The sequence below is a fragment of the Macrobrachium rosenbergii genome, chromosome 50 (assembly GCF_040412425.1).
Source record: "Macrobrachium rosenbergii isolate ZJJX-2024 chromosome 50, ASM4041242v1, whole genome shotgun sequence".
Taxonomy (NCBI): Eukaryota; Metazoa; Arthropoda; class Malacostraca; order Decapoda; family Palaemonidae; genus Macrobrachium; species Macrobrachium rosenbergii.
In genome coordinates this window covers 23,763,005-23,785,441 of record NC_089790.1, presented here as the reverse complement: position 1 = coordinate 23,785,441, position 22,437 = coordinate 23,763,005, and the positions used below count along the sequence as shown (strand labels likewise).

General features: G+C 36.2%; 1 protein-coding gene across 2 annotated transcripts in view; it reads right to left on the bottom strand.

Moving 5' to 3' along the window:
* Positions 1-22,437, bottom strand: part of LOC136832754 (trafficking protein particle complex subunit 13) — a 180,299-nt gene that overhangs the window by 33,036 nt on the left and 124,826 nt on the right. For both annotated transcript variants that reach the window (XM_067094280.1, XM_067094281.1), the window contains exon 6: positions 9,338-9,434. In XM_067094280.1, coding sequence (XP_066950381.1) covers positions 9,338-9,434 — 97 coding nt within the window. The remainder of the gene's footprint in view (positions 1-9,337; positions 9,435-22,437) is intronic.

The following is a 22,437-nucleotide window of genomic DNA, read 5'->3' as shown; positions in this document are numbered from 1 at the left end:
GATTAGACTTATTTTACGTGGCTAAGAACCAATTGGTTACTTAGCAACGGGACCTACAGCTTATTGTGGAATCCGAACCACATTATAGCGAGAAATGAATTTCTATCACCAGAAATACATTCCTCTAACTCTTCATCAGCCGACGCGGAATTGAACTCCGGTCCATCGAAAGCGACAGTCTGAAGCTCAACCGTTCGGCTAACAAAGGGCTACACATGTATACAATAAATACATTTGCTTGTTTCCATACATGCAAAAAAACAATTAAAGATTAAAAAGAATAAAATAAAATTTCAAAAAAATAAAAAATTAAGATTCAGAATAAATTACATAAATTTTTTTTTTTTTATTCATTAAATGCCCTAGGGGCTTCTGTATTTTCATTATTTGCTAGGTTTTATATTTGTCTATTAAGTAACACTTCTTCATGAATGTTAAAATTGGGATGATTGAAAATGTATAAGATTCCAACACAATTTCCCCCATCGATTTATTTCCAAAGGTTGATACTCGCTGTTGGTTATATTTTGGACAGTCACACAACACATATTTGACTGTTAACAACACTTTGCATTCTGGGCATTTGGGAGGGGGGCCAAGTGGACTGTTCATCAAGTGTCCATGTGTCAAACGAGTATGGCCTATTTGCAGACGCATCAGAATTACTTGAGTTCGTCTCTCTCTGTGACATGATGAGCTCCATTTTCCAATAGTGGATTTTACCTGCTTCAATTTATTATTTATAGGTTCCTCGTTCCATATATTTTGCCATTTATTTACAATGATTGTTTTTATATCTTTTATGTAATCACTAATTCGGATTTTTAAATTTGCTCTTGCCATGTGGACTGCTTCTTTAACTGCTTTATCAGCTTCTTCATTTCTTTTAATCCGTACATGGGCAGGGATCCAACATATTTCAATATTTTTTCCATTATTATACAATTTGTGGAGTTCATATTTAATTTCCTGTACAATATTATTTTTTTAGTAGTAACCTTGAATGGCTTCTATAGCGCTTCTTGAGTCGCTAAAAATCACAAAATTATTGAATGATATTTGCTTCATAATTCTGATGACTACTTCAATTGCATACAACTATGCTGTGAAGACTGAGACATTATTAGGCAAAGATAATTGATATGACCTGTTCTGGGATATAGCTGCATGTCCTACTCCATGTTGTGATTTAGACCTATCTGTATAAATCATGTAATGTGAACTTTTTGTCTTATATGATCTATGGTTTTCTGTCTATGGTGTTCTGGGGTATAAGAGGAACTTTTTGATAAATATTTCAACTGTGTGCAAGTCCTTACTTTATTCATGGTCCAGTCAGGTGGTAACTTCACTGTTGAAGGTACTTGTATATATATGTTCAGTGGCTCAAACAATCTATTAGCTCTAATTGGGAAAGGAGGTGGATGACTGTTTAAAATTATATCCCATAGATCAAATAGATTTTTTGTTGGTGAATCACTTGTCTTAATTCTTAATGCACTTTCCATTGTTATGAACGCTCTAGGGAGGAACAGTGGCAGTTCGCTACATTCGACTTGTACCGAGGAGACTGGTGAGGATCTAAATGCTCCTGTGCATATTCTTAGTCCTTCATTGTGAATTGGATCTAATATTTTCAGTGCTGCTTCCTACACTGAACCATATATTTCACTTCCGTAGCAAATGATTGATAACACTGTTGCTTTATACAGTGTGGTAAGAGTATGTCTATCAGCTCCCCAATCTGTGTGTGATAGTTTTATAATTAGACTTGGTGCCCTTTTGCATTCTGATTTTATGTAAGTTATGTGGGCTTTCCAATTCATGTGGGCATCAAATATTAATCCTAAAAATTTTCCAGTTTGGCTAATTGGTATATTATGGTTTCTGATTTTCAATTCTATTTCTTCACCTTTCTTCCAATTTTTATTTTTATAAAACATGACAGCTTGAGTTTTTCTATGGAAAATCTAAAGCCTACATATGAGGTCCATTCATCTATTTCTATTATGGTTTTATTAATCATTCGTTCTGCATGCTTTACGCATGATGCTGTATAATATATGGCAAAATCATCCATATACAGGTTACTTTTAATTCTGACTGGTAGCATGTTCCTGATATCATTAATTGCTAATGTAAACAGAGTACCACTAAGGACACTCCCTTGTGGAACGCATTTTCAAGTGGGAATGTCTTGAAATAAACATTACCTATTCTAACCTGGAAAGTGCGATCAGTCAAAGTTTTTAATAAACTTAGGTAGATGGTCGCGTGTGTTATTATTATGTAATGATTTTAATATTGCATACCTCCATGTAGTGTCGTGTGCCTTTTGGATGTCAAAAAAGACAGCTACTATAATTTGCTCTCTTTCAAATCCTATACATATGTGCTCTTCAAAATTAGACAGAGTTAAAATTTTATTTTCACGTATGTGCCATGTAAGTTGTGCATTTACCATTTTCATCAACAACTTGCATAAAAAACTTGTTAAAGAGGCTGGTCTATAATTGTTCACATTAATAGGATCTCTCCCAGGTTTTGGTAAAGGAATTATTATGGCATTTTGCCATTCATCTGGAACCAGTTTCTGAGCCATAAACGATTGTAAAATTTTAATAAGTATAATATTGCCAAAGGTGCTTGGTGGCAAATCATTTCAAAGCAAATATTATCACCTCCAGGAGCAGATTTATTGCTGTTCAAGAGAGCATATTCCAACTCTTCCATATTGAATTTCTTACTATAATATATATCTTCCTTTGTTTCAAAATTAAGTATTATAGATTCTGCTTTATTCTTTACTTTTTTGAAATGTTTGTCCAAATTTTGGTCACTTTATTTTGGAAAAACTTTCCCTAATTATGTTACTAATTTCGAAGGGATCTAAAATTTTTTTGCCATTATCTAATATAGCTTGTCTGGGTGGTCTAATGTTTGTTCCATTTATTTTTCAGAATTTTTCCCATACCTTTAGAAGGGATGTTTTGCTTGCTATTTCCAATACATAGGACCTCTAAGATATTATTTTACCTTTTATGACTTCCTTTCTAAATTTAGCTGATATTTTATTATATAAAGGTTTTAATGCATCTGTTTCTAATGGTACAATTGTCATTTTTAATATATTTTCTTCAAGAATGGTTTTGATTTATTTATTTTATTGAATCTCCTGTTCAGAGTATCTAATCTTCTTGCTAGAGAGTGTTTTTCTCGTACTAATTCAGATACATCATCTGACCACCAGGGGAACTCATGTTTTTTATTATGGAATTTTGAATGAAGAATAGCTTTGTTTGCTACCTTTTTAATGAAAGATAAAAAGGATTTGTTTGTCTCATTGTGATTTCTTAAATAATCATACGGTGGTATATTTCTGGTATGCAAGTTAAAAATGTCCCAAACTGCTTTTTGCATGTTATAATGTGGAGAGTTTGGTTTCGGTTTATTATTTAATAAGGATATTATTATGGGAAAATGATCACTTGAGTAGGAGTCATCACAAGTATTCCAATCTAGTTTGTCAACTATATTTGTTGAACAAAGGGTGACATCTATTGAGGAAAATGTTGCATGGGTTTTGGAACAATACGTATTTACTTTGTTGTCAAACAAATTATTTTCTATTTTCACTGTTATTGATGAAATTTGTAATTCAGTGCAATCTATATCTACTTTGTCGTATATTATTTTATTATGGACATACATTGCTGTTCCTAAATTATTTTCATTCTCCTTTGATGTTGTGGCTAGTAGATATTTACCAATATTTGGAACAAGTTTTCCTACGTGTTGTATACATATAATCATTGGTTCATTAATAATCCATTTATATTCCATTGAATTATATAACGATTGAATGGTGTAATATGCGAGCGGTCAAATTACTCTAAATTATTTAAGCTGATATTTTTTTTAAATTGTTATAAGTTAATTTGTATTTTTGTAGTCTTGATTCATTTTTTGTTGTTTTAATTTGACTTTTGTTGACTGTTACCTTTTTAATACCTTGATTTAATTTTTCCATTTTGATTTTTTTAGAATATAATCTATGACACTGATATATTTATCTTTGTACCATTCTAAATGTTCAATACACATGCAACCTTCTTCATGAGAGTTGATGTTTGTTTTTTCATCCTATACCTCATGAAATTTCTTATGGTGTTGGTTAGGCTTTCTTGAGTTATAGTTTTATTTCTGTGGCACATTGCTACAAAGCATTTACTACAACCACATGTATCTTCATGTTCATTAGTTTGTTGTTCCTTCTTGGTTTTTCTTGTGGTGCCTATAATTGGTGACGGGTGAACTTCTTTGCTTTCATCATAGTTATCTATGTTTTGGTTTTCCATTTCATCTGAATTTTGTAATTCTGCTCCTAGAGGTATTACTGTTACTATGGGAGACAGTGGAATATTTCATTTAGTGTTGTTTCTGAACTTTAGCTTTTGGTGAGATTGTTGGGTTATTTATCTTTTTACAGCTTTGTTTGGTGGAATTAGGTGGGGTCTTATCTAGTTGCCTCTCCCAAGTTGTGTTATCCGTTTTGTCACATTTTTGTGATTTTAATTCTTCTTCGTCTTTCTCTTTCAATATTTGTATCTACTTCTGGTAAGGAGGTAAATCTATTGTCCATTGTGATAATGTCATTGTAGTATGAAATCTCTATAGAAGAGATCTTTTGATCATGTATTTTTTTTAGTGATATTTCTTAATTTCTTTAGTTTTGGTATTGTTTGATTTTGAAGTATCTTCATACCTAAATTTCTTAGCTGGGTCATTCAATCCTGTCACTTTTAGTTCTAACTTTGCTTCCCTGATCGACATTCGAGTTCATTCTTGTAGTAATTTAAGTTCAGTGTTGTAAATATAGAATGCATATGTTTTAGATGTTCTAAGCCACAATTTTTGCATTTTGGTTGGCTACAGTCCCAGCGTGTTTTATGTTCTTGCAAACTGCAATAGGCACATCTGGGAAAATTTCTGCATTTAATGGCTGTATGGCCATATTTGCAACAGTTCTCGCATTGCATGGGTTTGGGAACATAAAGTCTTAGTTCTTTGTTTAATCCCAGTATTTTAATTTTCAAAGGCAAGGTTTGGCCACTGAACTTTGTCTTTGCTATTTTGATAGATTTAATTTTGTCTTTCTTGCTTGGGACCTCATATGTTTTGCAGTCTTCAACACTGTTGTATCTTTTCTGTAATGAATCTAGAAACATTGATTTGTTTTGTATTTCTTCTTCTAGATCTGGAAATATTACTGTGCCTTGTACACTATTCATGTTATCATGCCTTGTAACGCTTATATTTATGTTCTCTATATTCTTAATGTTTTGATAATTTTCTGACTGGATTCTGGTTGTTGTTTCAACCAACCATTCCCTTTTTTTTAATTTTCTTATGCTCATCTCTCATGATGGGCATCGGTTCAACAAGTAATTTTCCAGTTTTAATAAGGATATATCTTGGTCAGCTTGTAAATTCAAAAACCTTGACCAGTTTGATTCTCCAAAGAGGTAATCAAAGTGAACCAAGGTTGAGTCAGGTCTATATTTCCTTTTATCTATTCTTTTGGGCTCCAAAGGGCCCACAGTTGAAAAGTTTGAACTATTTTGTTTCCTTTTTTTGATGGGGACACAGGCACAGAAACATCTGACTCAAAGGAGAATGGTTCCACTGTAACAATGCCAGGTCCTTTATTCACAGGGATATCCTTTTTCTCGCATGGGTCATCAACATTTGGAGAATTTTCAATCTCCAAGGTGGGTGCAGAGGTCGTCATCTGTGCCAAAACAGTATCATCAAAGGACGTAGGGGTACTCGACTCTTTATTCTTACTATTCATAAAGATCGAATAGAAAAAAAATAATAAACCTGAAAACTTTAAAAAGATATCATTAGCCTTTCATGGAGTTTATTCTTCCACTAATGGCACAAGTAAGAGCTGACTCCCAAGTGTCTGCCCCCTACCCTACCCCACAGGGGATGGCACATATTACGATTAGAGTGGCCCAAGTGTAAGCCAAACCTGCTTGCTAGGACGGAGAGTATTACAAGAGTACAATCATCCCCACCCTAATCGTATTATGGGCAAACCAGATAGAATGCTGAGAGTCCTATCCCCAGAGCCAGATCCCCCCTAGAATCCATGGCCCAGCCCTGCAGAATAGTTCCACCCTTAAGATATCAATCTGATATCTCTCAGGTCCGAACATTATCGGCTAGTTGATGATCCTACCACAGTTTTCACTATTTAGCTTCGGATATAAACCCAATCCCAGCTATAATATCTTTTCCTATTTAACAGGCCCAATACATTTTAGCAAAAATGGAAAATTCAACAAAATTAGTCCAAAGAAATGTGTAATAATATATGAGACTCTTGGACCCTGACCCAGGAACAAATTCCTGGGGTTCAAGAGCCCCCTCACCACGTCAAGGTGGTCCCACATGAGGGGGAGCACAGATAGAGGGACTGAGTTCAATCTATGGGCAATATACAATACTGTAATGTGTACCTGACTCTTCTGCCTCTTTATTTCCTTCACTTTTAAGGTATATATCATCAACAGGTCAACATGAGGGTGGGAACTGACTAAATCCCACTGCACTAATCCTATATTATGTAAACCCATTATCTGGTGCTGCTTCTTCTTCATCTAATGTAGAAACTGTTTGAGTCAGTCCCATCAAGTCACTTTCTGTTATCCTAGTTAGGGTGATACAAATTAAATCTTGAATTTTCAGTACACATGCATGATAAAAGATAAAAGTACTATACTGCATCTGAGCATGTATTTGTTTGATGGTTTTATACTTGGCAAGTAGCTACATTTTGTACTGCATTTTGGTATTTCTATATTATAAATTTAATTACCATTTAAAGAGATATGTCAGTAAAACTATTATGTATATGGTATGGCATATGAGAAATTTATTAAATCTTTACATCGTTTGAAATGCGTTTCAAGCTACTTGAGCTTAGGCAATGGCATATCATTGGTTGAAACCTTAAGTTTATATGTAATGCACTAAGTTCACTGATAAACAAGATTAATAGAATTTTATTAACAAATATTAACATTATCAAAATCTGCAATAAAATAACAATACATGAAGCAAGAGAAGATGGAATAAATGGACAGACAGACATTTCCAGGCTGCTTACATAATTGCAATTTATATATACATAATGAATGAATTAACTGAGACCATTTACATGCAAATCCAATTATTGACATTACAACATTCTTCACAACATATTATTTCCTGTCATTAATACTGCAGACTAGTGTAAATAATTGAATTCACATGTCAAGTTCTAAGCTCAGTTGTTGATTACATGTAAACTGCTGTTCCCTAAGCAATCATTTAAATCTCTTTGTTTACTCTTGCTCGCTCATTGTGAATTGTTATTTTACTACTAGTTGTGAAGAAGTTAATATCCCCTGACAAAATGCAGCTTACATAACTGTGTTGCCAGTAAATATAAAGTATGGCATACTTACCCAAGGTTACAAACAATGATATACCATAGTCTAAGCTAAAGTCACTTCTGACATGTTTTGAATGATGTACAGATTTTGTATATTTTTGTATGCCATACCTAATAAATGGATGAATTGTCTGCTAGACTTTTAATGTGGAGATACCAAAATGTGAGAACAAAACAGTAAATATTTGCTCAATATAAAATCAGCAGACAAACACATACAGTGGATACACTAAAATTCTGTGCATACAGTACCTTTTGTTTTTAATCACACTCAATTCTACATTTGCATTCATTTTTGTTGATTTTGCTGTCATGTATTACTGTTACACTTTATATTCTAATATTAAATATATATTTTTGTACATAAACTAATATTTTAATACATAAAGTTTCCACAGAACTTTGATATGGACAATATTAAGCTTGACCCTGAGTCAGTATGGAATTGTAGGATTAAACTGATGTCAGATCTTTACATCATCACTTGTAAATTCACTTTGAAGATGCACTGTTTCTGTTTATTTCATATACTGATATATAATAGCATTTATATTAAGAATTACACTGTTTAGCATCTGTAACTGTTGTTGTAGATTTAGAACTGCAATATTAAAAGCTGGAAATTTATTCGTAAAGAAAAGCAATGAAATGTTTGTATGGAAGCATAGTCAGCAAATTTGCACGAACAAATCTTTAAAATAGAACTCCCTTCACAAGGCCTATGAACAAAAAAGATTAACCTTCATATATATGAATATATTCATTACCAAATTAAAACTTGACAATAACCTAATTGCAGATTCAGTTATATAAAAGAGAAATGGTAGCACTGCAGAAACACTGCCGAGGATTAGTACAAAATAAACATTCATAAAATCTCTACTCTAGAAAATTAATTATACTTAATCGCTTACGAAACAAGATCCTCAAAAGGTATCAATATAATTATTATGTTTATCAAGAAACTTCTATTTGTTTAATACATAAAGATAAGTATATAAGAACAATTTTACACACATGACTCTAGAGTTAGGTCATAACCAGGAAATGGCAGAGAATAAAAATATCTACACCAAACTGAGGAAAATCCTGTAGAACAATGCACAAGACAGCTGGTCTAAAGGATGTCACTTCTATAGTATGCAAAGGTAGGTACTAGCACTTTCTGTCCAAGGTAGGTACTGGTACTTTCTGAACCAAGGACTGGTAAGAAACCTTATTCATACAAGAAACAGGAATAAATATTTGCCAGACAATAACAAAATTATTAATATGGCAGCACAGTTTGCAAAGCTTTTATAACATAGCACAAACAGGACCTATGCCTACCACTTGAGTTCACCAAAACTCCATATTCAAGGACTGCTAGCTATAAACAAAGGATCTCTTCTAATGAAGTATCTAAGAGTTGTGCAGATGCACATAAGATTATCATACAGTAATGGGTTTGTGATCACATAAGATTATCACATAAAGTAATGGGTTTGTGATGAAAAATTCCAAACTAATCAAAGGAGGATCAAGCTAAGGGGAAAGGGCCATGTCCAGAAAAGAATTAAGCTTTGGACTGCAAAAGCTGTCCTAGAGGGCCCTTATAACTCTGTGTACCTCAAGAGCTTGTTGGTGTCTTGACCAACATATTTCTACAAACAAATACTGTAGAGATATACCACAAGTCTACCACTCCAACTTGAGTATGTGATATGGTGACTATCCTGTCCAGTGTACTGGAATCTGAGCTAATTAAAACCAATCTTGAATATTCTTTTTCCTCAACTACTGGCAGACACAAACAAATAAAAAGTAATATGTATCCTTGAAGAAAATGCTTACCATTAAAGTAAGGTGATGGTTCTAAATCAACTTTTTCCAAACACAACGGTCCAGAGGTGATATTCTGAACACCAGCTTCTAGATAAACTTCATCTGACTGGAAATAACAAAGCAACAATTATATTCAACATTACTGAAATAAATACTGGTAGTAAAAAAATCCACAATAAATATTTCAAGCTGAACACTTCATAGAGCAGAACAACTCTTAACACCTGCACTACAAATATGTTAATATCATCTGATAACAGCACTACAGAAACTAAGTACGAGAACAGGAAAGGGCGAAAAGAAAATATGGCATTTTTCTAGCATTTATACCACCAACAATCCATTATAAACTGTTCTTAATGAACATATCAGAATTACAGAAAACAAGGTAGTGTTGGTCAAACAATGAAGATTTAATGGTAAAGGTGATGTCTGATGGATAGGGAGTACAGGAAAAATTAAATTAACTACAATAGATGGAAACTTTAAAACATTATAGTTTTACATTCTCTGTTCTGCAAATATAGTACTTACCAAATCACTACAAGTATTATGTTTGAGTCATTATGCTGTATTTCCCCATGCAAAGCTCCATGATCAAGGAGAAAGCTCATATTTTAGACCATCTCCCCTCACTCATAAGTCATGGCTGCAATTAACTGGTAATCTTTTGTACTATGTACGTATTGTACTCACTTTTGCAAGTAAATCTCTTTAATTTTGTTAGACATCTTGAGATTTTGAACAATCTTGAATTCCTTGTTTTAACTGCCAACTTCTTTAACTAAGCAACTAACGACATTAACCACTGTAAAACCTTTATCATTATATCATTATAAGGTAGTGTAACTGCCAACTTCTTTAACTAAGCAACTAACTACTTTAACCACTGCAAAAACTTTATCATTATATCATTATAAGGCAGTGTAACTGCAAATGTCTTCAACTAAGCAACTGACTACTTTAACCACTGCAAAAAATTTATCATTATATCATTATAAGGTAGTGTAACTGCCAACTTCTTTAACTAAGCAACTAACTACTTTAACCACTGCAAAAACTTTATCATTATATCATTATAAGGTAGTGTAACTGCCAACTTCTTTAGCTAAGCAATTAACTACTTTAACCAATGCAACAACTCTATCATTATATCATTATAAGGTAGTGTAACTGCCAACTTCTTTAACTAAGCAACTAACTACTTTGAGCACTGCAAAAACTTTATCATTATATCATTATAAGGTAGTGTATAATTTTAAAATTATTTTTTCAAAGCTACTCGCTGGACATTCTTTTGTTTAAATAGCTCTTCGAGCTTAATTATGCATACCAAGGTTACACATACCTGGTGAAGGCATTCATTTACTTGTAAAAATGTTACAAAGGAGTTGGAATCAAGGTTAACTTACGGATAGTCCTACTGTCCTAATGACCTTATCTCTAAATAAGGCAACAGCCTATGAAAATAAGGAAAGGAGGGAAGAAGCATCAGTGCTTATAGGCCAATGCTGCTTACTCCATTGGAAAACTGTGAAGTGGTTGTAATTCATCCTAAATAACTCTTTATGTCTGAGTTTACTAATTCTGTCTACCAGTTAAGCAATTAACACTTCAGAATTTTTGCCCTGTATGCACCTGTTTTATGATTTACATATTTTTTTTAGAGAATTTTACGTATATAAAGTACTTCATACATAGTAGGTAGGCCAAGGCCCCTCTAGAACTGGCTAGATAGTCTGATGATAGATCCTTATCCAAACTTGATCCTTTTTATATCACTTCACCTACACCAAAACAGTCTGGCTTATTCTCTACACATTGTTCTTTTTGTCCTATACAGGCAGTCCCCGGTTAACGGCGGGCTCCGTTAACAGCGATCCGGTTCTATGGCGCTTGTCTAGCGATGAAAATCGGCAATTTTCGGGGCCGAAAATCGCCGATTTCTGCTTATCGGCTCTGATGATTGGGTATTGGCGCCGATACCCAAAAATTGGTGCTTTTCGGTGCCGATAACCCCCGAAAATCGCCGAAATCGCTGATTTTTGGTTAGCGGCGATTTTTGGTTATCATCACACCCTCGGAAATGGAACCCTGCCGATAACGGGGACTGCCTGTACTGTATACAGTACCTAAAAACACATACCATACTATTTATCCTCAGCATGATTTCTTTCACTGTTTTAGCTTGATGGCTAAATCTAATTAAGATAGCTTAAAGGTAACAGTTCCCAATACACAGCATGATAAACCCTCACAGGCAACCAAATATCATGCAAAATGGTCCCAGGCTAAAAGAAATACTTGAAGAGGATAATGAAGGGTATCATAAGGAAATTACAACCTCAACAGTACCTTATTTATCATAACACTTCATCCAAGCTATAAAATGTGAATAAATATAAAATTCCTGTTATAAAAAAATTAAATTGTTAAAACCCACTGATTATATAAATGGTTACTTAATATCTGGCAGTATATAAAACAGGTTTTGACGTAGGAAAAACCTATTTTTTGGTAGTCGCTGTTGAGTCCTCAAGGAGTTACCTTCCATGGTCTACCAGAGCTCCACCATGACCAAACTAATATCAAAGAATTCTCTTGTAGTTGGTCTTTTTGGCCAGGTATCGTGTTGTAATGATTAACACTATAACACATGATGGAGTATATAATGGACTCAAAGATAAGAGGGCACTTTCCCTTATCTTCAGCAAAGCTGAATCCAGTTTTTCCAACATCAAAAGAACCTGCAAGAAAGAGAAGTGACTATTGCGCATGCGCATCCGCCCTCTTCTTTACAACTGGGCCATTAAAGACCAAGGAGCCATTAATCTCTGTTGGTCAATGCAGGATGATCCCTGCCCAACTACCATGCCTTTTCGTCAGGGAAGTGGGAGGGTTTTGAGGACTCAACAGCGACTACCAAAAATAGGCTTTTCCTACGTCAAAACCTGTTTTTTGATAGCGTAGTTGCTTGTTTCATCCTCAAGGAGCTTTACAAAGAAATTGACAGGTGACGGAAAAGGCTTAAGCTCTCAATTTTTAATCCCGACACCCCAAAGGAAAAAACATTTCTGGTCTGGGGTCAAGCCACAGATTTCAAGTACCATTCTTTATTCCAAATACTCTTCAGGTTTCGGTACCAAGGAACAAGAAACTATGCACAAACTTACGTTTTAGGATGTAGTTCTACAGTGGCTTACCTAAGCATGCTGGGTTTGTTTGCAGTACTGTCGCCCTTCTCCCAGCGATAGTTAGCACACTCACAGTCAATTAGACCCCAGGTTTTCTGCCGTAGCACCTAGGGGTGAAGACTAACCATGCCACCTACTGATACACAGTGTAGTCGAATTAGTTCGAGCACGCAGCATCAATTTAACTGATGACCACTCTGTACATTTGGAGTTTTCTTCAAAAGAGACATTTCTTTAGAAGGCTAACGACATACTTACTTTCCTAATATCATGTGACCTAGGAAAGGAGTGTGGATTTGCCTTTTTAATGAGAAACACTACAGTCATTCTCAGCCCTTGTAGGGAGAGTGGTTAGTTTGTGCTAGGGTGTAGGAAGATTGGACACTCTGGGATGTCTGCCGTGGCTTCTAGGAAACCTTAAGTGCTTGAACCGGGCATAATGTCTTGTCTGCTAAACTGAGTTTTCTTATAAGAATAGATTTCCTTTTTAAAGGATCCTCATTCTTGGCTAGGAATGATGGGCCAGGGAACAGTAATAATTAATGGTCAGCTGTTTGCATCATCCCCATCTAAGAGAGCCCAGTTCACTAATACGAGCTCCTGATGCTAACACAATCAAGAAGATCGCATTTTGTAGCATGTACATTGTGGTTGTATTGGGTCTGGTGAATTGAAGGGTTGATAGAAGTCTAAGCATCTTGTTCAGGGACCAAGTAATTGGAAGCCTTTTGGGAGCAAATCTTTGTAGAGCAAAAGACTACAAAAGGGAAGTGACAACTTCTATAATGGAGTCAATCCTGAATCCATAAAGAAAGGGTTCCGTTAATGCAGCCTTGTGTGCCACGACTGTTGTAACCACAAGGCATTTTTCTTCAGAAGGGTGTACAAGAAAAATAAAAAGTGTTTCTTGTAGAAATCTCAACTGGGCTCTCAATATGGATATAATCTAACCATATCTTCCATACAAATATATGATGTCCGTAATTTTTGCACTAGGTACTAGCAATGTTGGGTGAGTAATTTTCATGACAGATATTTTGAAAAAATCCATATGTGAAGGTCTCGGCTCAGAATGGACGATGCGTAAACGACTTTCCCTCATGCTGTCTGGGATAGAACAGCAGACAATAGTGGAATTGCTCTTATCGTCCATTGTTGAAGTAACAGGAACCAATGCCTGTTTGGCCAACTTGGGGCTATTAAGTAAGCTGTTCCTTTGAATGTTAGAAGTTTGCTCAAAACCTTCAAAATCTGGGGCAACGGAAGAAAAAGATATCGTCCTTCCCTTGTTCTAGTCTTAAGGAAGGCATCTCTTGCTGTTGTTTGACTGTCCAGGTTTGGAGACATATTAGGAGTTTGTGATTCTCATACGTGGCGAACAGGTCCACTACTGGTTATGGAAGCATGCTGGCTATTGTTTGAAAAGAGTGGCTGTCCAACATCCACTCTGTTGAGGCTGTCGTTTTCCTCGATAAGAAAGTCTGCCATTACAATGCGACTCCCTGCGAGGTGAATTGCAGACATGTGCCAGTTCCTTGCTTGCGCCATCCGAAGGATGGCTAGCATTATCACATTGTGAGGAGGTGACCATCATCGCAACCTCTTGATGTAGGATATTGCAGTTATGTTGTCTCTCTCTTCTGGAGGTCTGAGTTTTTTGAGACAAAAAGACAGCCATCAGCCCCAGGAAATTGATATAAGAATTCCTCAGAGTAGCTGATCACCTCCTTGCCCCCTGACGATTCTCCCAATGTCTTCCCAACCTGTCAATGAGGAATCTATGTGTATTGTCACTCACACAGATGGAGGAGTAAGGGTGACCTTTTTCACCAGAGAGTCCTTCCAGATCCAAGGCCAAAGTATCTCCCCAACTTTTTTACTCTTTTGATAAGGTCGGCCTTGCATCTTTTTTCTTGCATGTGACAGCAAGAATTTGTTCACATTTTTAGTTACAATCTAAGTATTGGATCTATTACTGATACGAACTGCAGCAGGCCCATCATACGTTCTGATTGCCATCTGGAAACTCTGGGCTGTGCAAGGAACCTTTTGAGGACTTGCCTTATTCTGTTTTCAGTATGATGGGGAGATGCATCAGGCCGTGAAGAGTATCCCAACACAGTCCCAGCCACTGAAAGTGTCTGTTGGGTGTGAGGTGGAATGTTTTCAAATTTACTATAAAACCTTTTGACTGTACAGGCAGTTCCTGGTTATCGGTGGGGGTTCCGTTCTGAGGGTGTGATGATAACCAAAAATTGCCGCTAACTGAAAATTGGCAATTTTCGGGGCTTATCAGCGCCAAAAGCGCTGATTTTCGGTTATCGGCGCCTCTGTTACCTATGTATCGGCACCAATACCCAATCATCGGCGGCATTAAGTGGGGATCAGCGATTCTCGGCGCTGAAAATTGCCGATTTTCTTCGCTAGACAAGCCCCATAAAATTGAATTGCTGTTAACCGAGCCCGCCATTAACCGGGGACTGCCTGTAGTCTGTTGACCACTGCTCTTAGGTTTTTCAAGCACTCTTTTCTTGTGGGGGTCCCAGGTCTACCAATTGTCTAGGTAGGGTATTAGTTGTATTCCTTTTTGTTTGATCTCAAACAAAGACCGTTGCTAATTTTGTAAAATATTCTTTAGGCAATGTTTAGCCCAAAGGGCATGACTTTGAATCTGTATGTATCTTTTCCCTATCCAGAACTTTAGGAAGGGGCGGAGGGGAACGGCTATAGGGATGTGCCAATATGCATCTTTCAGATCTATAGAAACTGTCCAAGTCCCTTTTGGAATGATTCAATGTACTTAGGCAACGGTAATTATCTGAAACTTTTGGCAAACAATGTGCTTGTTCAATGTTGATTGGCTGTGGATCACTCTCTTTTTTTGGAGGAATCCTTTTTGAGGACACTTAAGAGACATACTTGGTGGTGAATATATGCATGTTTCTTTATGAGCCCCATTAACAGGGTCCTTCTGCACTTATAAATACTGCTGTCCCCCCCCCCACTCAAGGGAAAACTTCCATTGTCTGCGATGTTGTCGAAGTTGACCCCCAACCATACAATTCCTCTGCCTTCACCTCTGATAGACATTCCAGGTGTTGCTTTTCCTTTTTCCCCCTGTAAGATGGTTTTTTGGACATTGTGAAAAAAGGGTGTCCTTGCTATTGTTGTTGTCCCTTTGTAAGGAATTGTCCCATCTGACCACCTACCTGTTTTTTGAGGAAAACTTTTGGGGTGACTGAAGGCTTATATAATTTGTTATCAAAGTGAGCCTTTTTTGGGGTTGGGTAAAAGGAAATTTTGGGTTCTTTGTTTCCTGAATTCCCCTTTCCTCGAAGAGCGTACACTGTGCAATTCTGTTGGCAGAATGCTCGTTGATTTGAGCCACAACAGACTCCTCAAACACGTCCTTACAGAAGTGGTTAGAATGTAATAATGCAGTGACATTGGAGATTAATTTGATGGGGCCCTCCAATGCTTCCATTCACGCTTTTATGCGCCATTCTAGGAAATCACAGAGTACTTCCCATCAGGTTCTCATAAGACTTTTGGCCTCAACAGCAAAAAATTATCCTGGAATCTTCTGGAAGCCTTTTTTTAGCAACTTTCAGCAAGGTGGTTGAGGTTATAATACTAAGGAGTCGGAGCCTACCATAAATTTCTGATGAGGCTGTCCCTTCTGAGAGTCTTCTCATAGGGGTCTCAAACTGCTGAGTAACTATATCTAGGGAACTTTTTCCTTTCAAAAGGGAGTTGTAGTGTTGCCCATTCCTTGGAATTTCCCGGAACTGGGATGACTGTGGCAGATGGTTTTAATTCTGCCATTGTCTCTTTTTTTTAATCACTACAAATTCTGGAAGTCTGTCCTCACATGATCAATAATTCTGAAAGTGAAGGGACAGAAGGCTGGGGCTACTTGGTGAGCAACTTGGGTCTTATTCAAAATGGAAGTAGAGATCAATTTTTCATTAACCTGGCAAACGGTGATTTCCACAGATTTTAATGCTATAGGCACAGGTACGAAAACCATTTCTGTTAGTGGTCTTCCATGTCTGGTGAAGATGGTACCAGGTGCCAATTCTGCATTAAGGAATGCTGCCATTTGTAAATTCTGCATGTACAATTTCAATCATAGTTTTTCTCTCGTTAATTACATATTTGCCATTGGGAGAGAAAATGGACACTGAGGCGTCTCGCCAAGGATTATCAGTGTCATCAGGGGTGAGTATTGGAGCCCCTATTATGTTTTGATCTGAAGTTATGTACAGTATTCCCAACTGACCCTTTTGTTGTTTCCAGTCGGAATTCTAACATTAGACCTTGTTTGGGTAGCATTTGAATCCACGCTCACTTTTCGGTTACATTTTGGGGTACATGACTGACTGACTTTCCTTTTCGGAATCATGCTTCATGTCCCTTATATATTGCCGTTCTGTGGCAAGGGCATCTTTGATGGTACTCGATTTCCTTACAGAACTGATCAAATGCCTCAAACTGTGTATCCCTTTTTGGGGGAGCTTGCGCAGTCTAACTCAGCTTCAGCAACTGAACTGTAACTGCCTGTTAATCAAGGGACAGAAGTCCTGGGTAAGTTACTATACCCCTCCGAAAATGTAGTCATTTTAGTCGGAGTTAGGTGGATCCTAGTATCCCTTTTGGGGGAAAGACCCTATTCAGCAATGATAGGTGCATGAGGATTAGAATTCCTTCTGGACGGTTTTTCCCATGGCTAGCTAAAATGTGCATCTGAGCCTTCTGGGTTCAGCAAGGGCAGTTCATTGGCAATGTCCACTTCATATTCTTTAGTACGAATGTCAACCCCATGTAAAGATTCCTCTACTTCCTCTGCAGGGTTAACCTGAGAGGTATTGGGGGCTGATGTTACTGGGTTTTGGCCCAAACATTGATGGTGTTAAGAGAAAGGGTTAAATATCTGCTGCCGGAGTTCTGCCGGAAAGATATAATCTACCCCTTCCTCACCCCTACAGAACCCTAGGACACATTGAAACAGCTTAAAAGGAGCTGTTTCATCCTTAAAACTGCTGCCAGGAGCATACTACAAATCTCGCCCACATCTGGTGACCAAGCAAATTTTCCTTGTTTTTTACAAGGACTATGCTACGGCAGGTGGTATGGTTCGTACCCACAGGCAAAAAGTGAACCGAACAATTTGCTACGGAACACTTGAACGGGGGATATTACCTAATGGCGGCCCTGTAGTGATATAAAGCAAGCTGTTATTAGAAGCTAGTTAGTATTAATTATTTTTGAGTGAGGGACACTTCTGTAGTTCCTCATATAGTTTCCATATTGCAGGTCAACTTGATTACAGGTGTGCAGTTGTAATACATTTAATTAAATATCTATCTAACTTAAACCCTTAAGGTTTAGGTTAGTTTTCATACCTGTATATGGTACTTACACACTGTTAGTCGTTTTGCAATGGCTAAGTGAAATTTTTAATTCCAATTGTCATGCCATTCAGACTAACTGCTATGAACTAATTTGTTTAACTAACCCAAGCTACTGTTTTATATACCTTAGGTTAATGCTTCTAGTATAATCTACATTAAGCTAAGAATAGAGGACTTCTTAGAAGGTTCTTGCTTAACCTATTCTAGGCTTATTTAAAACTTAAGGACATAAACTTTACAGAAAATAATCCTCTTATAATCTGGTTTTTTGTTTTATGTGGCCAAGACTACCCTTTTATCTGATATTCGGCCATCGCTGTTTTAGGCTAATAGTAGGATATCCCTTAAAAAGGGGTTCCTACTTAATCTGGTTAGGCTACTGCCTGTTCTAGGTTTATATCACCTTTAAGGATATAGGCTACATAAGACCCTACTAGTATGTAGCCTTACAGATAGGCTACAGAGTCATAAAAACTAGGTTATTTTATTGAGCCTAGGATACTATTTATATATAATCCTAGGCTTATTTGTTCTTTCTTAACCTAGTATAGGGTATTGCCTAATCCAGATTATTATAGATCACTCTTAAATGTATGGGCTAGGCTATATAAAAGCAGAAAACTTACTAATATGTAACCATATAGTTAGTCTACTATTTTTTGTCTAACCCAGGTTGTTGTTTATATCCAATCCTAGGCTATTTGGTCTACTATACAAAACAGTAACTCATTAATGTGTAACCTTATAGCCAGGCTATACAATTTACTCCTAATCTAGGCTGCCTAATTTGGATGATTTAATTCACACTTAGTGTATCGGTTACATAAAATACAATTAGCCTACCTTAGTATGTAGCCATTACTATTTCATCTAGTCCTAGGTTACATGGTCTAGGCTAACAATTTAGTCCAAAAATGGGATGTTTTGTAAAAAGTTATCACTTGACTTGATATAAGGTAATGCCTAGGCTAGTCCTGGATTATTTAGCCGATACTTAAGTGCACAGGTTTACATAAGGGAAAAAATTTATATTAATATTTAGCCTTATTGTTAGGCTATTGATTTATTTTGCCCAGACATTGTTATTATCTGATCCTAGGGTCCTTGATCTAAGCTAGGCCACTTAAGGATACGTAATCCTAGGACACACATTACAGACAACATCTGCTATTAATCTAGTCTAAATTATTCTCACTTACTGCCTTATTATTGTAGACATAATCTGAAAGGATTTTCTATATTAATGATAAGTTGTGGAACATTTCTTTTAGTTAAAACATTTAGTTAGAATTTAGAACAATTTTCACTTTACGAAACTAGGTAGCAATCAACGAGCCTGGTTCTGCTTTTATAAGATTATCAATTCCAAAGGTTTAAAACTAAAATTTTGAACTGGAACTTAATATTAAGCACTTATCTTGCTGTTTTTGATGTTTCCATGATCCTTGATAATGAAAACAGAGAAAAAAAAGCTGAGTTTTTTCGGAGCGCTGGTAATGATGCGGACTGTTTGCTATATATATATACCAAAGAGAGTTAATGGCTCCTTAGTCTTTAACGGCCTGGTTGTAAACAAGAGGACAGATGTGCATGCGCAATAGTCACTTCTCTTTCTTGCAGGTTCTTTGGATGTTTGAAAAACTGGGTTCAGCTTCGCTGAAGATAAGGAAAGTGCCCTCTTATCTTTGAGTCCATTATATATTCCATCACGTTTATAATGTTAACCATTACGACACAATACCTGGCCAAAAAGACCAACTAAATGAGAATTCTTTGATATTAGTTTGGTCACGATGGAGCTCTGGTAAACCATGGAAGGTAACTCTTTGAGGACGAAACAAGCGACTACACTATCAAAAAAATTATATTTTGTTAAGGGATACAATTACTTCTACAACCTTAAAAATGCCACAATAGGTAAAGTTCTCTTCCTCTTTGAGAAAATGAGAGATGAAGTAACTGCCAACACCATCACAACACTGAGAGAAAACACCTTCACAAGTTCCCAAACCTGGGTCACTCACCCAGCAAGTGTTGCACCGTAATTGGGAGCAAACACTCATCACAGAGTGGCTGGGGTTGCCAATCCATCAGAAATGCATGATTCAAATGCATGTGGCCAATCATCAGATAATTTACAACAGTTTCCTATCTCTTTGGCATGTTGTAGACCCACGTACAGTAGACTTACTAATTTCCATAATTTCCTGGTTACTACCAACCAGACTCTCCCATCACTTTTGCCAGGTCCTTCCTTTCATCTTGTTTTCTGGGAATAAGCCTCTAAATGGCAAAAGCGTCTGTCTTTGTATAACATTTCATGCAATACTGTCACCGAGCTGTCTACCCTTTTGCTGTCTCTTAAACCTGTGTGGACTGGTACCCTAGGCTCTAGAAAGGCAAATCTATTTATGTCTATTTATTATATTGAATAATTTGCACCTTACCTAAACAATTAGTGTTTTTCAATTCTCTTTGCCATGAAACAAATTTATTAACAGCTAATAGCTACTTGAAATGATTAATAAAGGGAAATGTTTTGAAAGTCAAATGTGAGTCTAACCTTGGTAAACTTCATATGCTACCAATAATCAGAATAAGTTCACTAGGTTTGGAAGAATGTCAAGGGTGAATCAGTTAAAACTTTTCAGTGGTTGCATAAAACTTTCAACTACATTAAAATAATGAAATTCAAGATGTCTGTGAATGCTCAAGAACATTGTTGGTGGTGGGAAATTCTCTTATCCCTTTCCATGATGACATTTGAGCAACCAAAACACTGTAACTTAGAAGCTACTCAAATTACACAACAAATTTATAATTCTAAATCTCTGTAAACTTTCAGAACTGCAATAAATGTGAAATTTGATACTTGAGACAAGAAAAGCAGAATACTTACAACATAATCCTGCATGCATTTGTGCAGGGCATCAGGCGATCATGCAGAAGCAAGCAATATGACCATGCAAATACATGCTGATTAGAATAATAATCTTTGTTTAAAACAACTACATTTTTCTGTGAAATGCACAAAAATAGGAGTAGAGTCCATTACAGAGCACTAACAATACCATATGATATTCATGGTTATTTTTATTCAACTTGATTTTGCAAAAGTAACCTTAATCCAAAGGTGTTTAGAAGTTGGAAAGTTTCTAAATAATACAATATCTAAATCTACACATACTGTACAAATGTAATTATGAAATTCCAATAGTGTATTTAAAAAACCACTCCAAGAAAATCTTTGGTATGACTGACATGTTGATAGCTAGTAAGCCATGCCTTCTGCCAAGCAATACATTATTACATGGAAAATCTTAACAGTATGCTTATGAAAAACTAAATGATATATGTAATGACATATAACATATGTACAGTAAGTATGTGCAGTTAACTACAGTTATAAATGGGTATCCCAGTTGTTAAATACAGTACAGTACTGGTCACCAATTCCTCGACATCTTTCAAGAATCTTTTGCCTACTAACATTATGTGCTAGGATCAATATGTAAGTATAGCACAAAAAATATAGTTTTCCAGCAAAAATATAGTGACATATGCATCAGGCAGAACTGCAGCCAAATACATTTAACTGGTGTCCTTGTACACAATATACAGTAGTTCCTCAGTATACAAATAATTTGTTATTTGTGTTTTCGTTGTACAATGTAAAATTTTTGAACAATTTTGTTTCTGCGTACTAAAATTTTTGAAAAATTTTGTTTCTGTGTACAAGCTAAAAATTTTATTTACAAGCTGTTTGGTGGAATCTGGTGCACGGCAACTGGGATTGTGGGAGGCAAGATGGAATCCCCTTGACCCTGGATGATATGGGGAAGGCCATGTGGATATAGGGACAAAAGGAGGTAGTGGGAAGGCCATAAAACAACTGGGATGATGGTTCTCTTTTCTAAAATGTCAAAGAGGGGATGAGTTTCGTTTACAGTGCTAAAAATTGTCAAAAGCAAGGGTCACTCAATATGTATTTTACCATAACAAAAAGAAGTGATCTGGGTGAACTGAGTGTAAGTGAAAGCAAATGGACAAAACATAATGAAGAGAAAAATCATCTGAGCTTGGTCCCAGTGGCACAGCTGGGAAGTCAGTGGGAAGCATACCCCCATTCTCCACCCAATAACCCACCACCATCCCCTCCCTCTCCTCTCTACAGTCTCACTCAGCGCAGTCCTGAACACTCTCTCAAGGTAAGACTCTCTTTCAATTTTTTATTGTTACTACATTGCATTTGAGTGTTTTTACATTGCACAGTATCATTATGTTAAATTTATTGTGAAATTACCTTCTTTTATTTTTTTGAATGGAATTGTTGCTGCTTTTATGTACATTCAGTAATGTTTTCACCATATCTTCTCCTTCTCTCCTCAACAGTATAAATGCTGCCCCCCCTCTATCTCAAGTCAGCTGTGCATCACTGCAGTGAAATATGATTTTGTTCATCTTTTATGTTAAAATTTTATTATGAAATGCTTTATTCTTT